Raw genomic sequence first — 15,699 nt, 5'->3', positions numbered from 1 at the left:
CGTGTACTTGGCAGCTTGCTTTTCCATGTACAAGTAGCTGAGTATGGAGTAGCATTCTATCCTTTTGCACTCGATAATCCGCACCCCATTGACAAGTGATCTCGCCGGGATGCTGGCGTAATGCGCTTCCGAGGACCTCATGACTAACACCACCATCGGCTGTCCACTTGTCGAGCTTGCCGGACTCGTGATAGTCTCTTGTCTCTCATCTGAGGCAGAAGAATAATAATGTTTCAGCCGCCCATCTCGCCCTAATCCAACCCAGGTGTTCCCGGATCAACGATAGAGCTGGCGGCGGGGGGGGGCGGCACACCTGCGCCGGCAGTTGACACGGCGTGCACCCGTGGCGGCGGCTTTCAAATCGGTCGTCGGAGCACGGGACCCTCTTTTTATTGTCTTCGGACCGTGAATGCATACGAGTGTGCGAATAGGAAGCGGCCGTTGACATCGAAAACGGGGCCTTTGCGTCAGGCGGCTCCAGTCTTTTCCCTTTGGCTCCCAAGATAGAGCCTGTTCCTGAGAGCTGTGGACCGGGCTACGGGGACCTCGACGACATCCCAGTCGCCGACCTCCCAAAACACTTTATGAGATTTGCTTTTGCATTGCATCTTTGAGTTCCCATCTCCGGGGCTTCGCGATGTAAGACGCGGCGCGCTCCCAGCCCAAGTCCGCAATCATGATTATTCTCTGCGGGCGCCTCTGGACTCCATCAGCATGTGCACTGACTAGGCGTGCGAGCAGCATTCGAGGCGCTGAATACCTCAGCAACATGGAGCAACATGCTAACGTTGCCATACTGGGCGGGCCGTGGCTGTTGCGGGCCCTGCATGCTCTCCTCGTTGCACATCCCCTGATTTTTAGCATCAGCAAGGGGCAGGCCATTCTGGCAGACCTTTTCACAGCCCTACGGACAAAGCTGTGACACAGGAGGCGCACGCACGTTTCTGGTGGTGGGGAAGCGTAAATGATAGTTCGCGCCACTTTTCTGAGTCTCCGAGAGCTGCCAGGGAACCTAACCGCTCCCTTGGTGCATCTTGTTTTCCTCAATGATACCATGCTGCATAATCGCCCGGGGCACCGGCCTATCCGGTCTTTCATCTCGACGCTTGTAGCCTTAGCCGCAAAAGGAACAATCTCATTTCACAGACGGGAATCAAAACCAGAAAGATGTGATGCGTCGCTTTGCTCAACACATCCTGACTCGAGAGCTCTCCACATGCTGCCGCTCTAAGAGGACGCCGCGAGGAAATCTCCTGTCTCCCTTCGTCCGATCCGAGTTAAATTTTTTTTTATTTCAGGACATGGTGAATCATTCAAGTAGGAACCGGTATCTTTTTGCCTAGCCGCAAGAGTTACACGCAGGGCACCACATGCCCTTTGTGATTAGCGTGTCTTTCAGCCTTGTGAATCGCTCTCTCTTGGTACAAGCTAGCCTTGATGTGGTAATTGAGCCAATCTTCGCTCCCCGACAGCCCGACAATGGACTGCAGGCTTCTGGAAGCTCAAGCGGAAATCACGGCCGTATTCTGTAAGTGCTTATGTTGAATGACTTTGCTGTCCTCGGAGACTTTTCTTTCTAGATAGATTAATGATGAGACTGCAGCTAGGCAGCACCTAGTTGTCGGAGATCTCGGTCGGCCCAGTTGCTGGCGTCAACAGACCATCATCATCATGGTGGCAGCTTACCCGAGGGCGTCATACTACCAATCAGGTGAACGATACCGTTTGCATTCGCGTATTCGTGGCAAAAGACAGTGATGGCTCTGTAACTGGGTCTCGAGTTTTTTTTTTTTTTTTTTTTTTTTTTTTTTTTTTTTCGCATTTCTAAGCCTCGTATTCCTTGCCAGCGCTTTGAACAACCAGACTTGGTACAACGAGTATTCTTGGTATGAGCTGTGTCCCCTCTCTAACCTCGGTATGAATGGAGACGAGTTCCTTCTCAATATCGCCCATGGTTATATAGCATTGGAGACTGCATGTACAGCAGACCTATCAACGCAGGGTTGCATCTGCAACAAGTAATTGACTGCTGCGGGTTAGCTGCCGCTTCGGCGCCGTGACAAACTAGCGCGGCTAGTGTTGCAGGTCAAATGAATCTGTTTCCAAGAGCTCTCTGCGGTTGGGAAGCGCACTTGAGTGGGTCACTCCTCGTAGTGCCTTTGAGAGCCTGCCAAGGTTGACGGAACAATCCGTCCCCCTTTCTTTTCTCCCTCGCTTCTCGACTCATGCCAGCGACGGAGGGCTGCAACGGCCGAGAATTCAGGCCGCTCCGTTGATCTCGCTGTTAAGGAAGCCGCAGCAACGGAAAGGCATACAACTAGACGTAGAGCGTGTCATGTATCGACTTTTGTCGCAAAAGAAGGATTTCATCGGACATATCGTAGCACCCCCTCCCCTTGTCACCTGCTCTCTTGATGTCGGCTGGGAGAGTCATGAAGCGTGAATTAATTTCACTCTTCATATGCCATCGTATCAGGTGCGGTCCGGCGCTTGTTGAGCCTTCTTTTGGCGGGGAAAGTTGCCCTGGCCAGCCTCGTCCCACCTTTGATCTCTCGTTGGCGAATACTATGGCGATTAAAATTGGCCATGGTCATTTGAGGAACGATTGGCTAAACACGGGATTAGGCACCTGGCCCTGCTGGCTCTTGTAAGGCTGAGTGACGAATGGCCGACTTGCATGCATCGTTCGTCAATGCCGCATGGCAAGGCATTGCCCTGCTTATCCCGCCTAAGCGAGTGGTGGCCCAGGTTACATAGGCATTTGCCATCGTCTCGTATTCCCCAATGAGTACCTATGACACGGCTTGTAGCCTAAGCCTTACCGTGTACGATTGGCCGTTGTGCTCTCTCTACTTCGCCTTGCTAGTTGTTGTTTCCGCAAAGCAACTGTGCTAACTGGTGTATTGAAATTCCGTGTAATGCCTTGAATTGCCGACATTACATCCCGTGTATGCTGAATGGACTAGTGCCCCTTGAGAGGGTCAGCTAGTGGATGATCAAGACTTCCTGATCAGCAGCTTCAATGGCCCGTACTGGAACTGTTGTGGCTGACAACTTTGTAGGTGGTGTCACCGGCTCTGAGAAGCACTGTATAGGAGTGCAAACATACCATAACAGAAGGGGACATTTTTCGTGAGAAGGAAGAGGTGTATGATTCCATCCGCAGCAGCTCGGAAACTGTTGATACATAGCCATGTTGTACACAAACACCTAGACTGACGAGGCTTTCGATGGTACATACTAGTACGCTCAAAACTGCAATGTGGCGGGGAAGTGGCTTTGAAGCAGCCTTTGCCGTCTGTATCACGTGATATGAAATCCTCACACATCTTCATCGGTACATGGATATCAGAGAGTCGTTTACGCCAGCTTCTCTTGTACAGCTTGGCCATCATTTTCGCGGGTGGTCTCGTCTTGTTTCTGGGTAGTTGCGAGATGTAGTATGTTAGGGAAATGGTGCCGCACCCGGATGGCCCTAGCCCAGATACAGTACAATATTCCTTTGGCGCCAGTAGCTGCTTGGTTTTGTTGAATACTTGATCAATCCAGCGTTGTTATTCCTTGAAATTGTGGAGCTACGTAGTTGCATATCAAGCTCCTCCTCTTCTTCTTCATCTGACGAGCTGAGCGGTGTGATGGCTGATGAAAAGCTACTGACAAGGCTGGTGATCTGGCCAAGCAGTAAATCTGCAGCATTCGCCATAGTCCGTGGGTCGGATCCGGCGACTAGCAAAGCGGTCGAAATCCACAACTGATCAGCCAAGTGTGCTTGGGTGGGTGGCATTACTAGTCCTATACGCCAGCTAGTAGTAAGCAATGGGCTGCAAGGATAGATAGAGCTAGCACTTGAAAGGTCCAGGGAACTGCTGTCCTCCACGGAAAATCGTCGCCGGTGCTCACGCTGCAGAGTGCATGGATAATGACAAGTGGCGCTGCCCTTGCCCAGTGATTAAGTAACGAGCTGAGTTTTGGGCTAGAGTTGGGGCGATTCAGCCCTCCAAGGAGTAGAAGTGCTCATGCGTAGGCGGACCGGTAGGGCGCAGACACCATTCTTCGATGTTGGGTGGACAGCGGAATCTGTTGCGTGGAACTGCAGGCCTACTCGGCTCCGCCCAGCTGAAGCTATGCGCGGCTTGACAGGTTGGGAACTGACCACGCTTGATTACTTATACCGTCATGCACAGCGCGGAATCTCGACACGCCTTTGCAAGCCACAAAAGCGCTGAGGACAAGGATTCCTTCTTTTTGTCGATTCAGGTCCACGGAGATTGCGTAGGACGCAATCCGGAGCCTCGGAGCTGAGAGCCAGCACCATGTTTCCAGCGTTGAGGGCGGTGGCACCAACTGTCGACGGAGTAAATCAAGGCGAATCGCAAAGTGCTGCTGAAGGAATTAGCCCGGAGCACAGAGCAAACAAGAAATTCGATATGAGCTGGGGCACGACTCTAAGACTCAACAGGCAGAGGCTTCTGCAAATAGCAATGCAGCATAGACAATAAAATATGCCTTGGAGGAGAAATTGTAGATACTGGTGGTAACAGCAATGGCGCGGCGTTATTGGTGTGGAGTTTTGATAGGATGCTCTTTCCCGGCTTGTGCAGCATTTGGGGTACAACTTGCTCGCTATCGCTGACCATCAAATTTGCCTATTGCAGGTAACCAGATCCCACAATTAGCGTAGACCAAGACGCCATCAGGCGGTACCCAGTACTAACGAAGCCTGGCAGTCAGTAGAACATGGCAAGTACCTTGGCTCTCTGCCTCAGGCGACTCGCCCTCATAGGCCTTCTTCGCCTCGACTCCCTTGGGCGTCTCCTACACCAGACAAGCATCTCCAATCTCGACAAATCTCTTGCGTGCGGCGCAATCCGGCATCTCCACCACTTGCCACGAGCAGCCGCGCACCTCGCATTGGCCTGACCCAAGCGGTACCGAGTGCCGGCCAAGCTGCCCGTCGAGTAATATAGCCCAGGCGGCTAGCTTTTGGCGCTGGACTACCTGCTACTACTGGATAGTCGCTGGCACTACTGCCATGCTTCACGTCAGGCTTGAAGCGTAGAGAGCAACGATCTCCCGCAGATCAGCACGACACCTGGTTCGCGGCGGCCACCGCTAACCTCAGAGTTGGTTGCGATGCTGGTTGGTATGAGCAATGGGTTGTAGCCAGTGCGAAGGTGCTGCAATCATTGCCCAACGGCACGCCTGAAACATCATCTCCCGCTGACTTCTACTGCCAGGTCCTCTCACTCTCGCTGCGTACGCCATTCCACTGCCTCTAAAGAGAGCCCTTATTCTTGGCAGGCAAATTACTAAGCGGCCAACCCTGGATCTCGAGCTGGGCAATAAGTTGGCGCCAGAGCTCCCGCGGCTGCGGTCGTCATTCTTGTACATACTACTAGTAGTAGGCACACACGGCTTTGGACAAAGAGGAAGCGCATGTACCTAGGTACAGTATGTAAGAGGCATCCATACCTGTACTTCTGCAGCGGGTTGCCGGAGCCCTACACCCCTCCTTCGACTGCTGCTCCTACAAGCAGGTATATACTAGCCGCAGGAACATGTTCTTTTCCGTTTCGGCTCTGGAATTGCTGCCAGTGGTTTAGTCTTCATCGACTCACAGGCCGAACGATCGCCGAGCGATCCTCGAGCTGCTGCTTCCCCGTTCTGCCGCTCCGTTGCCAGGGGCCCGGAAACCGCTGCTCCCATATGGACACTGGTGGCCACTTTTGGCGAGCACGCTGTCGTTCCGCTCCCGTACGGACGGAGCAGAGCGCGCGTGTGGCGTATGTACAAGCACAAGCACAAAGAGTGCTCGCAGCAGGGATAGGAGAGATTGAAGACAATAGAGTGGGAAGACGGACATACGGATGGGAGGCGAGTGGAGCGACTGCGAGCCAGCCAGCATATCCAGCGTCCGGCATCATCAGTTGCCAGCACCACAACACCCAGGGCCGCGGAGCTCACCTCGACCTGAGATGGATGTTGCCTGGCTACCTTAATTGCTTAGCGCTGCCTTGGCCCTCGTCCACTCGTCTCTCGCCCAGCCCTGCCTAAAAAAAGAGGCGCTCTCCACTGGCGGGATCAATGGCCCTGTCTATATGCACACCACCGTGCCGGTCCCTGCCCGCATCGCCCACGCCTTCACGCCCCCTCCCCGGCAGCATTCTCAGACGGCGTCAGTGCTGGCCCTACAGCCCAGCGCTGAGCATACGCCCCCCTCTCCCCAGGCCAGAAAAGGGCCATAGGGCACTAAGACAGGGCTGCCCACGCGCATCCCGTGTCGCTACTTGGCTTGTACGACGGTGCTAGAGTAGCCGCACCCGTGGGCCGTTGGTTCCTAAGCCTTCCTATGTACCCGTATGTACACGCCAGCAGCTTGGAGAGGGGGGCAGCTCGCAGTCCAATTCCATCGCACCTCGCAAGTCAACCGATCCTCTGGGAACGCCTTTGGCTTCTGCCGCTGCTTCTGCTACTGGGTAGTAGTCATGCCATGCTCCCTGTATCTCGGCCCTTGCTGCTGGTGTATATGTCCCAAGGGAATACTGCCTGTGGGTAGAAGCATGGAATACGCCCCTCCCCTCTCTCTGTTTTCTCCGCTCTGCTCCCATAGGGTTGGCGCATCCCGCTCTTTTGCTGGCTTCTGACATTGAATACCTACTCGGTGCCAGGCAAATATACCATGTATGGTATATGGTATAGCAAGTTGTCAGTGAATGCTCATGCCTTGCCCGTCGTTCCAGCTGATGGCTGAACCGATGTGGCTCTGCATTGCCGTCGGCTCGTTGATTGGGAAGGGGTAGGCAGAAAAAGCGCGACAGGGCAAAGAGATAGGCTACTTTTGGACACAAGAAACAAATGGCGACCAGACTCCAGCACACGGCGCCCCTTGTCCAACCAAATCCCCGGCTCTGCTCTGGCCAAACGACCACCCGCGCACTAACAGGATTGGCACTTGTTGGAGAGGACCATCTTATGCTGGTCGCTTTGTCGCTTTGTCGCTTCTCAACACGCCCCTGGCTGCCCTCTTCTCACCCTTCCTATTGCCACACCCGCGCTCTCTCTCTTCTCTCTCTGGGTCGAGCAGCGGGACTAAGCTTTGATATTCTCTTTTGGTTTCCCGCTTCTCGCCCCTACATTAAAGTCTTCTTAACCTCCCACATGTTATAATTCGAGGGCATCCCATGTCTTTGGTCACCTCAACTTGCCTCTAGTGGCTTCGTGTATCATTCTTCGAGCCCTTGTTCTCCAATCCTATTCGTCTTCAACACTTTTGCCTCCTTCTATGGACCTATTTTTGCTGCCCCGTTCAGCTATCATCCCAAACCACGCTCACCTACGTACCTGCAGTACGCACTGCCTTGGAAGACCTTGCGGCCCCTAGAGCTGGACTTGGACAAACGCCAAAAAAGAAGACCAAAAAAAAAAAAAAAAAAAAAAAACCTCCGAATTCGTTGCCACCTACGCAGCTCTGCCCTCCTTCGCCTACAGCGACACGTAACGGCGGATCATCGTTGCCGCAGCTGAAGCAGCGGGCTTGCGTTCTCACTGGCGCATTGACTCCGTCGGCATTCATCAATTTCCATGACTCGAATAGGCGTATAACGGCAAACACCTCTTCACGTTTTGCACATCAAAAGGCCCACCTCAGCCTCTGCTTCACCTCTCTACAGCACCTCACTTCCAACTTCAAATACTCGCCGTTCCCTTGCTCATCTCGCGACAATGGCCTTCCCCCCGCAGTACCGAGAGGCTCCTCCTGCTCTGCCGAGCATCATCGTGCCTGGATCCGGCGCCAATCGATACAGAGACGACCTCACCTTCTCAAGAAGTCCGGCAATGGCCATTCCTGGCATGGATACACGAGACGACGTGCCCCCTCCGCTGCCCCCTCCACGGGTGCTCCCCTTTGGCGACGCCCCCACGCAATACCGTGACGACTCAAAAGACAAGAAGGAGTCTTCTCGTGGCTCTTCTTTCGCCAGCCGCTCATCCTTGGCAAGTGGTTACGGCAGCATGAGCCCTTGTCACCTGGAGGAGCGACCGGGCTACAGGAGAAGGGAAGCTGGAAGCATCAATAGCGACGAGGGCTATGCCAGCTATGCTTCTACAGAGAGGTGCGCAATTCTTGCAGGTTGCAACTGAGTTTAAGGAAGAACGAAATAAGGCTAATTTGTTGGCAATGGCAGATCTCGCGATTCCATCCCCATCGAGTCATTTGGACTTCACCACAACAGATTCCAGTTCCAATCAGCAGCTGATATTCACGGCGATAGCATGAAGAGTCTGCTGACTCCCATCCGCACGCTGGAGAGATCGCCTCCGCGCTCCCTTCTCACTGGCTCGCTGAGTGACATTGCTCGAGGGCTTCAGAGCGAGGGCCGGTTTGCTCCCAGCTTCAACAACCTCCCCATCCAGCTCCCCATCCACAGCCGCGCACCCTTTGAGTCGCAAACCCGAGACTCACCCACCTTTTCTGCCGTCTCTCCCCTCTCTACGCCATTCTACCGATCCCCAATTGACCGCCGCTCGCCCTATGACAGCTCAGAACCCGACCGCTCGCCCCGAGGCAGATCAAGGCGGAACAACAGCGACGATGCCACCTCTACGCAGGGCAGCTTTGCCGACGACATGGACATGGAGGAGACGTCGTCACTGAAGAGGCTGCACATTGAAGATGCGTACGCCAGTGCCGGACAGAAGCGACGGGCAGCCAGCCCTGCGTCGGATGACCTGGGCCTGCACATGATTCCTGGCCAGGGCGCCTCTCGCGGCTCTCCCACCCCTCGCCTATCGACGGGCGCCCAAACCGCGACGTCGATTCTCTCTAGCGCGCCTTCGCGATCCGGCTTCCTCATGTCTTCCATCTCCATCCCCTCTACAACTACCGCTAGCTGCTCCTTCGGCCACCGCTCCCCCGGTGGGGTCTCACCCGGGGCCCTCTCTCCCACATCATGCACCTCTCCATACAACACGCCCGCATCCCTCAACCCAAGCCCCAAGACCTCAGTTGCCAGCAGGGCTTCTCTGCACTCCCGCACCACGTCAGGCGCCGGCCCGCGGAAGCTCGCCGAGATGGCCAAGCCCGCGGGAGCCAAGTTCCAGGGCTTCTACATGTGCGAATGCTGTCCCAAGAAGCCCAAGAAGTTTGAGACAGCTGAAGAGCTCAGGTACGTAATTAGTCGCATTCTAGCCGTCTTTTTTTAAACCGCCCCAGTTTTTCCCGCTTCGTCATTCTCAGAGGGTGCTGACTCATCCATCTAGTGCTCACGAAGCTGAAAAGCAGTACGAGTGCAGCTTCTGTGGCAACAGATTCAAGAACAAGAACGAGGCCGAGCGACACCAGAACTCGCTTCACGTGCGCCGCCATTCATGGTCGTGCTCTGCGCTGTCTGGCTACAATCGGGCGTTCCACGAATCGACGACGCATCCCGGCGAGGCCGATGCATGCGGCTACTGCGGGGAGGAGTTCCCTCGTTCGGGACTTGGTGCGAGAGCCGGCTTACTGAACGGAGGGATCCAGGCAAGGCACGCCACTGACCAGGACTGGGAAGAGCGCATTCGACACCTACAGGAGCAGCACAAGTTCAGAGAGTGCAACTCGTCCAAGAAGTTCTTCAGGGCCGACCACTTTCGGCAGCATCTCAAGCACAGTCACGCAGGCACCAGCGGCAAGTGGACCAACATGCTGGAGAATGCCTGTCTGATGGAAGAGGACCCTTCCCCAAGGTGAAGGAAGAAGAAATGAAAAGGCAATAAAAAAGAAATAAAAATTTAGACGAGATTCTGGCTCTGGAAAGCTGCATTCGGAGCGCTGCAGGGATCCGCCATTGGCGTGGCTGCTGGTCTACGAAGGCTCACCACACACGAAAAGTTTCAATCAACTACTATATCTGTATGAAGACGGCATGGCTATTTGTTTTGTTATTTCCATTTGTTTTGTGTTAAAAAGAATACCCGCTCCAGGAGGCGACATAGTGGAGCTCTGCATTGCATTGCCAGTCAAATAAATGATTTTCACATTGGCCGAGAACTGTTTTTTTTTTCTTTCTCACTACGTTATCGTTCCCTTTGTCTATAACGAACCTTACGACGAGCAATTGATCCATAAATGGGCGTTTAGGTGTCGAACCAATCAAAAATAAGCAGGGCGCGCGCAGATATCCCGTGGACTTCGGCTTTTGGGAGACGGAGGCTATGATGACTGATCCGCGGGAGAGCTCGCGTGGGCGAGTCGATGTTACAAGGGTATATCACGGTTTGTTGTTGGAGAGAGAATGCTGCCACTTGGGATGTTTGGAGAGCTGGCCTAGCACTGGGGCTATGGGGTGGTATTTCAAATGCGAAGACCAAACCCGCATGCCTGTATCCTGCTTGTGGACAGCTATTGTGGTCAGGACGCACTGGTGCTATCCCTGAGAAGGGCTTTCAGGAGGAGGGAGGACCAGCCGAAAATGCAGTTGGATGTCTGGATACAGGCCGGGCTGACAGACTACTGCGCGAAGCTGGGATGCAGAATCTAGGGTATTAGGGCATCCCCCTCTCCACCGGCTGATTCCATGATGGGTGAGACGTATACTTGCGCCTGTACCGCCGAATTCGGCGACGAGAGGCAGCTCCCCATGTCAGCAGCTCCCAGTAAGACGGACTCGCCAGAGGATTCAGGATCTCTTTTTTTCCGTCTCTCATCGCACCGCTGCCCTTTGTACTGCTGCTGCTACTTATTTCTATAGCACCACTACTGCCCGAGTTTAGGCTAGCTGAATCTCGGAAAGCTCATCCGGAGACACAACAGATATTGATGATACCACTGCCTCCTCGTCCTCTTTTCCAAGTGCAGGTGCCCAGAGACCAGGGTTCAAAGGGATTGGGTTGGCGTTGTGGATGCAATGGGATCGACAAGGCCTATTCTGAAACGAACTCACATGCGGTTCACGACGTGGAAATCCACCCTCTCGCAGAAGCTGTATGACGATGAGAACGTTTGATTCAATCACAATCACAGATGCAGAGCAGAATACACCACTCCTGTGCAGCAAACCGTTCTTGGGTCTTGGATGAGGTGCACAGATACGCGCTGTGGCGTGGTGTTTCAGGGAGGGGAGCAGGCAAAAGACCACTTGGGGACGGACTGGCAGGGCCTCTCTAGCCGGACGTGGAAGCCCGTCGCAAACCACTCCTGTGGGAAATTCAGACTACTGTAGATTTGGGTCCCCTCCCCGGATGCAAAACTGGCTGACGATTGAACGTGGGCTACGGTTGGGCTGAAGCCGTGAGACCCTGGTCCCAGATACATGGCACGGGCTGGTCCAAAAGCCCTAACGCTGCTTGGCCTAGGAAGGACAACAGATGCTCAGCCAGCCGTGGTGTGACGGTGACAGCGGACGAGAGCCCACGGTGCGCTATTTGGCAAGGCCCTGCTGACATACAGAAAGAGGGCCTCTCTCTTGCGAAGATGCTCCTGGAATTGGGGGGGACAATTGTTGGTGGTGCTGCCATAATGTACCATCACGCGTGAGAAGGAGAGAGAGCAGTGGGAATAAATGACAGTGTTTTTATTTCCTCTACTCTGCATTTCTTCTTCTTCATTTCTGGTGGCACCTTTTGACTTGCCAAGGGCGTGTATGACAAATAGGTGTGACGAGGTTTCAAGGGCTTTTCGCATACAAACCTTTTCGGCTGCAAATGATCCGACTACGAATTGGGGGAATGGAGGGTAATGCCGGCACTGGGCTTTGGAAAAAAAAGAGGCGAAAAAGGAAGAATTATTTTGTTTTAAAAAATTGAAAGGGAGAGGGAGAGGTTGGAATTTAATCCATGTACAAAGACTATACATACATACAGACAGACAGACATGACCTTGGGAAAGCTATTCGAGGCAATGCCATGTACAAATGAGAATATGATTGATACAAAGCCGAGGTGTGCTTTCTGTTCAGCCATGTTTGCCTCTTTTTGATTCCTTCGAGCTGTAATGAGGATAATTCAGTGTGGAGTATGGATTTGATGATTAATGGTTTTATGATGATGTGCATAATTAATATGTGCAACACCCTTTTCCATCAACGGACGACACAATAAAGACCAGATGACGGAGCCATGCGGCCATGTTTGTTGCCGACTTCGCGTTAAGTTAACAAAACAGGAAGTGCTGCTCTGTGCATTGGCCTTGCATTGGCCTTGCTACCGTCTCCATGTTTGCAATTCGTCATGATTGGAGGACATATTGCTCCCCCCTGTTTCTTGGTTTTATTGCCCTTTGCTTACATGCTGAGGAGAGCATCTGGAGTGAGTGAGGGGAAGGGGAGGGGGGGAGCAGTGAGACGAAACGAAACAAGAAAGAGAACTAGACGAGGATGATGATGAAGATGACTTGGCCAAGATTAGATGTGTTCACTTTTCGGAGTGCAGATTTGGAATTACATAGAAGAATGGACGACGAAGGAGAAGGATGATGAAATAGGAGAGTTAGGGGGTTGGATCGCCAAGGTGCTACTGTAATTACATACCTTGGCGTGTGGTGAGATGGTCACCGAAGACAATGAGGAATGAGGTACACCTGAGGCAGTTTCGGGGCGGAACTTGCCGTTGGAAGAGATGAGATGGAATGCCGTTGGAAGAGATGGGATGGAATGCCGATTGGATAGGATGCCGAGAGAAAGTCGATGCCATGTTTCTTGGAAAGATGTTCGTGGGGGCGGGCTGTTTAGATGCCGGTGTCCATTGGTATTGCAAGGGCTTTGTGTGAACATTGTGCTTATTCACGTATACATCTATATATGCAGGAGATTTATAAATGATGATTCAAGATTGGTGGGTACCGACAGCCTTGCTTTAAATGTTCCGACGGGTAGAAGCTGGCGTGGTGTATCGTTTATCGCAAGTAAGATTAGCAATACTGGAATTAACCAGCTTTTGACAACGGCAAGTGAAAACAAGAGACATGGAACATGGTTCAATTCAAGGCTGGCACCGGGAAAATAGCTATATCTGTGTCTAGGCATATATCTGTGACATGTGCATTTGGAATACCACGCTGGTGCGTCCTGCTGGGGGCCGAAAGAGGAAATAAAAACCACCCTGCTGGTAACAGAAGGGAGGGGCTTGTGAGAAGAAACGATGCGTGATAAGCAGGGCACGAAGTCGGCTGCGGTATCAGCCCAGCTGTCAGTATAAGCATCACTAATAAGGGGGGAGGGGGGAGCTTGTTTACTTGTTTCGGCTCGGCTTCGAGATGATTGCAACAATGGGACAACATTAAAATAGAAGACGTACAAGTCATGAGGCTCTCTAGGACTACCTAGGCATGACTAGGACTCGGACTAGCAGCAATAGTGCTGGCCCATGGGCTACTAAATGATGATATGCTTACACTGTACGTTTAATGCCGGTTTCTCTCAAGTAACAGTTTGCGGTCTTGAAACCCGGGGCTGGTTGTGCCGTTTGGCGAAGAATACGTGTATTTGTGATCCAATTCGCGGAAGGCGCCGACGATCATGGTTCTTTGGTTGCGTTCGGTGGACTATTTCCTCCGTGATGCCTATACAGTAAGTAATATGGGGGGGGACAGCCGGGGATCCCTGGCTGTGAAATGGAGACTGCGTGAGATGGAGATGGAGATAGAGCGCCCTACGTGAAGCCCTGAGCGGGCAGCGATATACATGCGCCGTTGCTGAAACCCGCGGCCAGCGTCTTGGCACTGGGGAAGGGCGATGTACAAGTAGTTTCTGGTTTGCATGGAGTGCCAAGAGCGCCTATTTACTTGACTATCGTACAGGTTTTAGGGGGGGGGCAAATAGGCATAATTTAGTAATTGATGTAGGAGTGGTCAAGGGCGAAGCGAATAACGGCTTTCTGTTGGAGGAAAAAAATATCAAGGACGGAAGAGGAAATTCGTGTATTTAGGCGATGGGTCATGGATACGTGTATTATCGAGCAATATGGGGTAATAACACTGAGATAAAATTGAAAACAAAGATGAAGATTGAAACAGAGCATCACTTGTACAGTTTATGCGAGCCAAGGAGTAATACTTTCGCCTAGGCGCCTCAGACGCTTCAATGTTTGCTTCTTGTCGATGAGGAAAAGAGATTGTCGTGCCCTAATTGCCTTTTGGCGCACGCCAGGCGTCTAATTATGTTGTCGCTGACGCATAATAGGACAGAGATAGTACGGTGCTACTACAGAGTAGTATCCGCTCAAAGACGGGGCTGAGGGACGCAATCGGATCCTGCTAGGAGAGATCAACAGGAAAACGGATTTAATCAACTGGAATCAATAGAAGGCATAAGGAAGATGCGGCATTCTCACGCCCTCCCTGGCCTCTGATCCTGCAAGTATGTGTAGATTACATGCATCATACTCTGGCAAGCCAAGGGAGAGCAGGTGTGTTGAAGCCAGAAGACAAGAATTCAAGGCAAAAAGCGCCTCGGCAAGGCTTCCCGCTAAAAAGAGACCTGAGATGAAAAACACCTGCTTAGTTACCACTTGTAAGCACTTTAAGACAACAAGAGGGGGGGCATAAAAGATGCATGATTACTTGTTAGGAACATTATGCGTTGTTTTGGAGCTTGAATAAAAGATGTAAGTAGGCAGTAATCATGTTACGGCTGGTTCACAAGGTATGGAGTCTTGTCACACACATCTGATATACTTGCATTGAGCGTTTCTACCTCTCACACCCTCCTCCATTTACGCAAAGTATATATGGAGAATCTGCAAAGCGCACATCCCAATAAGATTTATCGGTAGGTGGTGGGAGAGTCTGCAAGGACAGGGTGAGTACATGTTTGGGTCTTCAATCTAGGACTGTCGCAAAGAACTCAAGCATGGTGCTTACGGTGAGATGAAATGCAATACTGCCAAGTATGACATATATAGCCACGGCGAGTGACATCAACAGCGTGGTATTAGTCATTTGGGGAAATGGCATGGATCTTCCACTGCTTCCATTATCAATTATATACAAGAGCGTCTAAATATAGAGTCTTGCCGATAAGAAGCAGTTGCAACCCAACGGCCGTGACTGATCGGCAGGCAATCGCCAATGATGCTGCTGACGATGATCATCATACATGTAGATGTATAGCTTGTCCTATTTCCACCCGCATGCATGCACATGTGCATTGGGCAGTCGGTAACGATTGATGGGGGGGTGAATCGATGGATGCAGCATCACGCCTTAAAGATGACGATGGACAGGTATGATGTGATGTGCATACACATGTAAATGTATCCTCGATGTGAGAGTTGATGAATGTTGGGCCTGGTATCTCGCAGCAGAGCATCAAAGGTGGAGGGCCTTGTGATTACATGTAAGTATATGGAGGTATGTAGCAGTGGCAGCAGGATGAGAAGGATTTCTGCAATGCATCTTTAGCGGGAAAAGACGGGGATCCCTGTGAGACGTATTCTTGTTCCTTTTAGTTCTTTCAAATGCCGATGGCAATAGTAGCTACATGTACGGAGGACTGATGTGTACATGTATTCTTTCTATTCTCTGTCCATCACTCCATCTACCTCCGTACATGTAGAGAGTCGCCTTTATTGCTCAGCTGCTGCTTCAAAAGGCAAGTCCTGAGAGCACGAGTCCGCCCGAAGGAACGAGCATCATCCGGTGCAGAAATGCCCGCAAACCAGCCAACAGCCGGCGTTTGTGCATCGCCAAATCCCATGGAAGATACCCGACATGTGCAGGGGCCA

General features: G+C 52.2%; 3 protein-coding genes across 3 annotated transcripts; 2 read left to right on the top strand and 1 right to left on the bottom strand.

Moving 5' to 3' along the window:
• Positions 1-676: 676 nt before the first annotated feature.
• On the top strand, positions 677-922 carry TrAtP1_010463 (uncharacterized protein; the record flags this gene model as incomplete). Its single annotated transcript, XM_066114721.1, has 1 exon — positions 677-922. The coding sequence occupies one exon, from the start codon at positions 677-679 to the stop codon at positions 920-922; it is 246 nt and encodes an 81-aa protein (XP_065970818.1).
• A 2,553-nt stretch (positions 923-3,475) lies between these two features.
• Positions 3,476-3,784, bottom strand: TrAtP1_010462 (uncharacterized protein; the record flags this gene model as incomplete). Its single annotated transcript, XM_066114720.1, has 1 exon — positions 3,476-3,784. One exon carries the CDS (start codon positions 3,782-3,784, stop codon positions 3,476-3,478), a length of 309 nt encoding a protein of 102 aa, XP_065970817.1.
• A 3,938-nt stretch (positions 3,785-7,722) lies between these two features.
• Positions 7,723-9,730, top strand: TrAtP1_010461 (uncharacterized protein; the record flags this gene model as incomplete). Its single annotated transcript, XM_014089701.2, has 3 exons — positions 7,723-8,114; positions 8,187-9,167; positions 9,262-9,730. 3 exons carry the CDS (start codon positions 7,723-7,725, stop codon positions 9,728-9,730), a joined length of 1,842 nt encoding a protein of 613 aa, XP_013945176.1.
• Positions 9,731-15,699: the final 5,969 nt, after the last annotated feature.

Source organism: Trichoderma atroviride, chromosome 5 (genome assembly GCF_020647795.1).
Source record: "Trichoderma atroviride chromosome 5, complete sequence".
Classification (NCBI taxonomy): domain Eukaryota; kingdom Fungi; phylum Ascomycota; class Sordariomycetes; order Hypocreales; family Hypocreaceae; genus Trichoderma; species Trichoderma atroviride.
The sequence above is the reverse complement of the archived record's forward strand: the minus strand, read 5'-3'. Positions and strand labels throughout refer to the sequence as shown.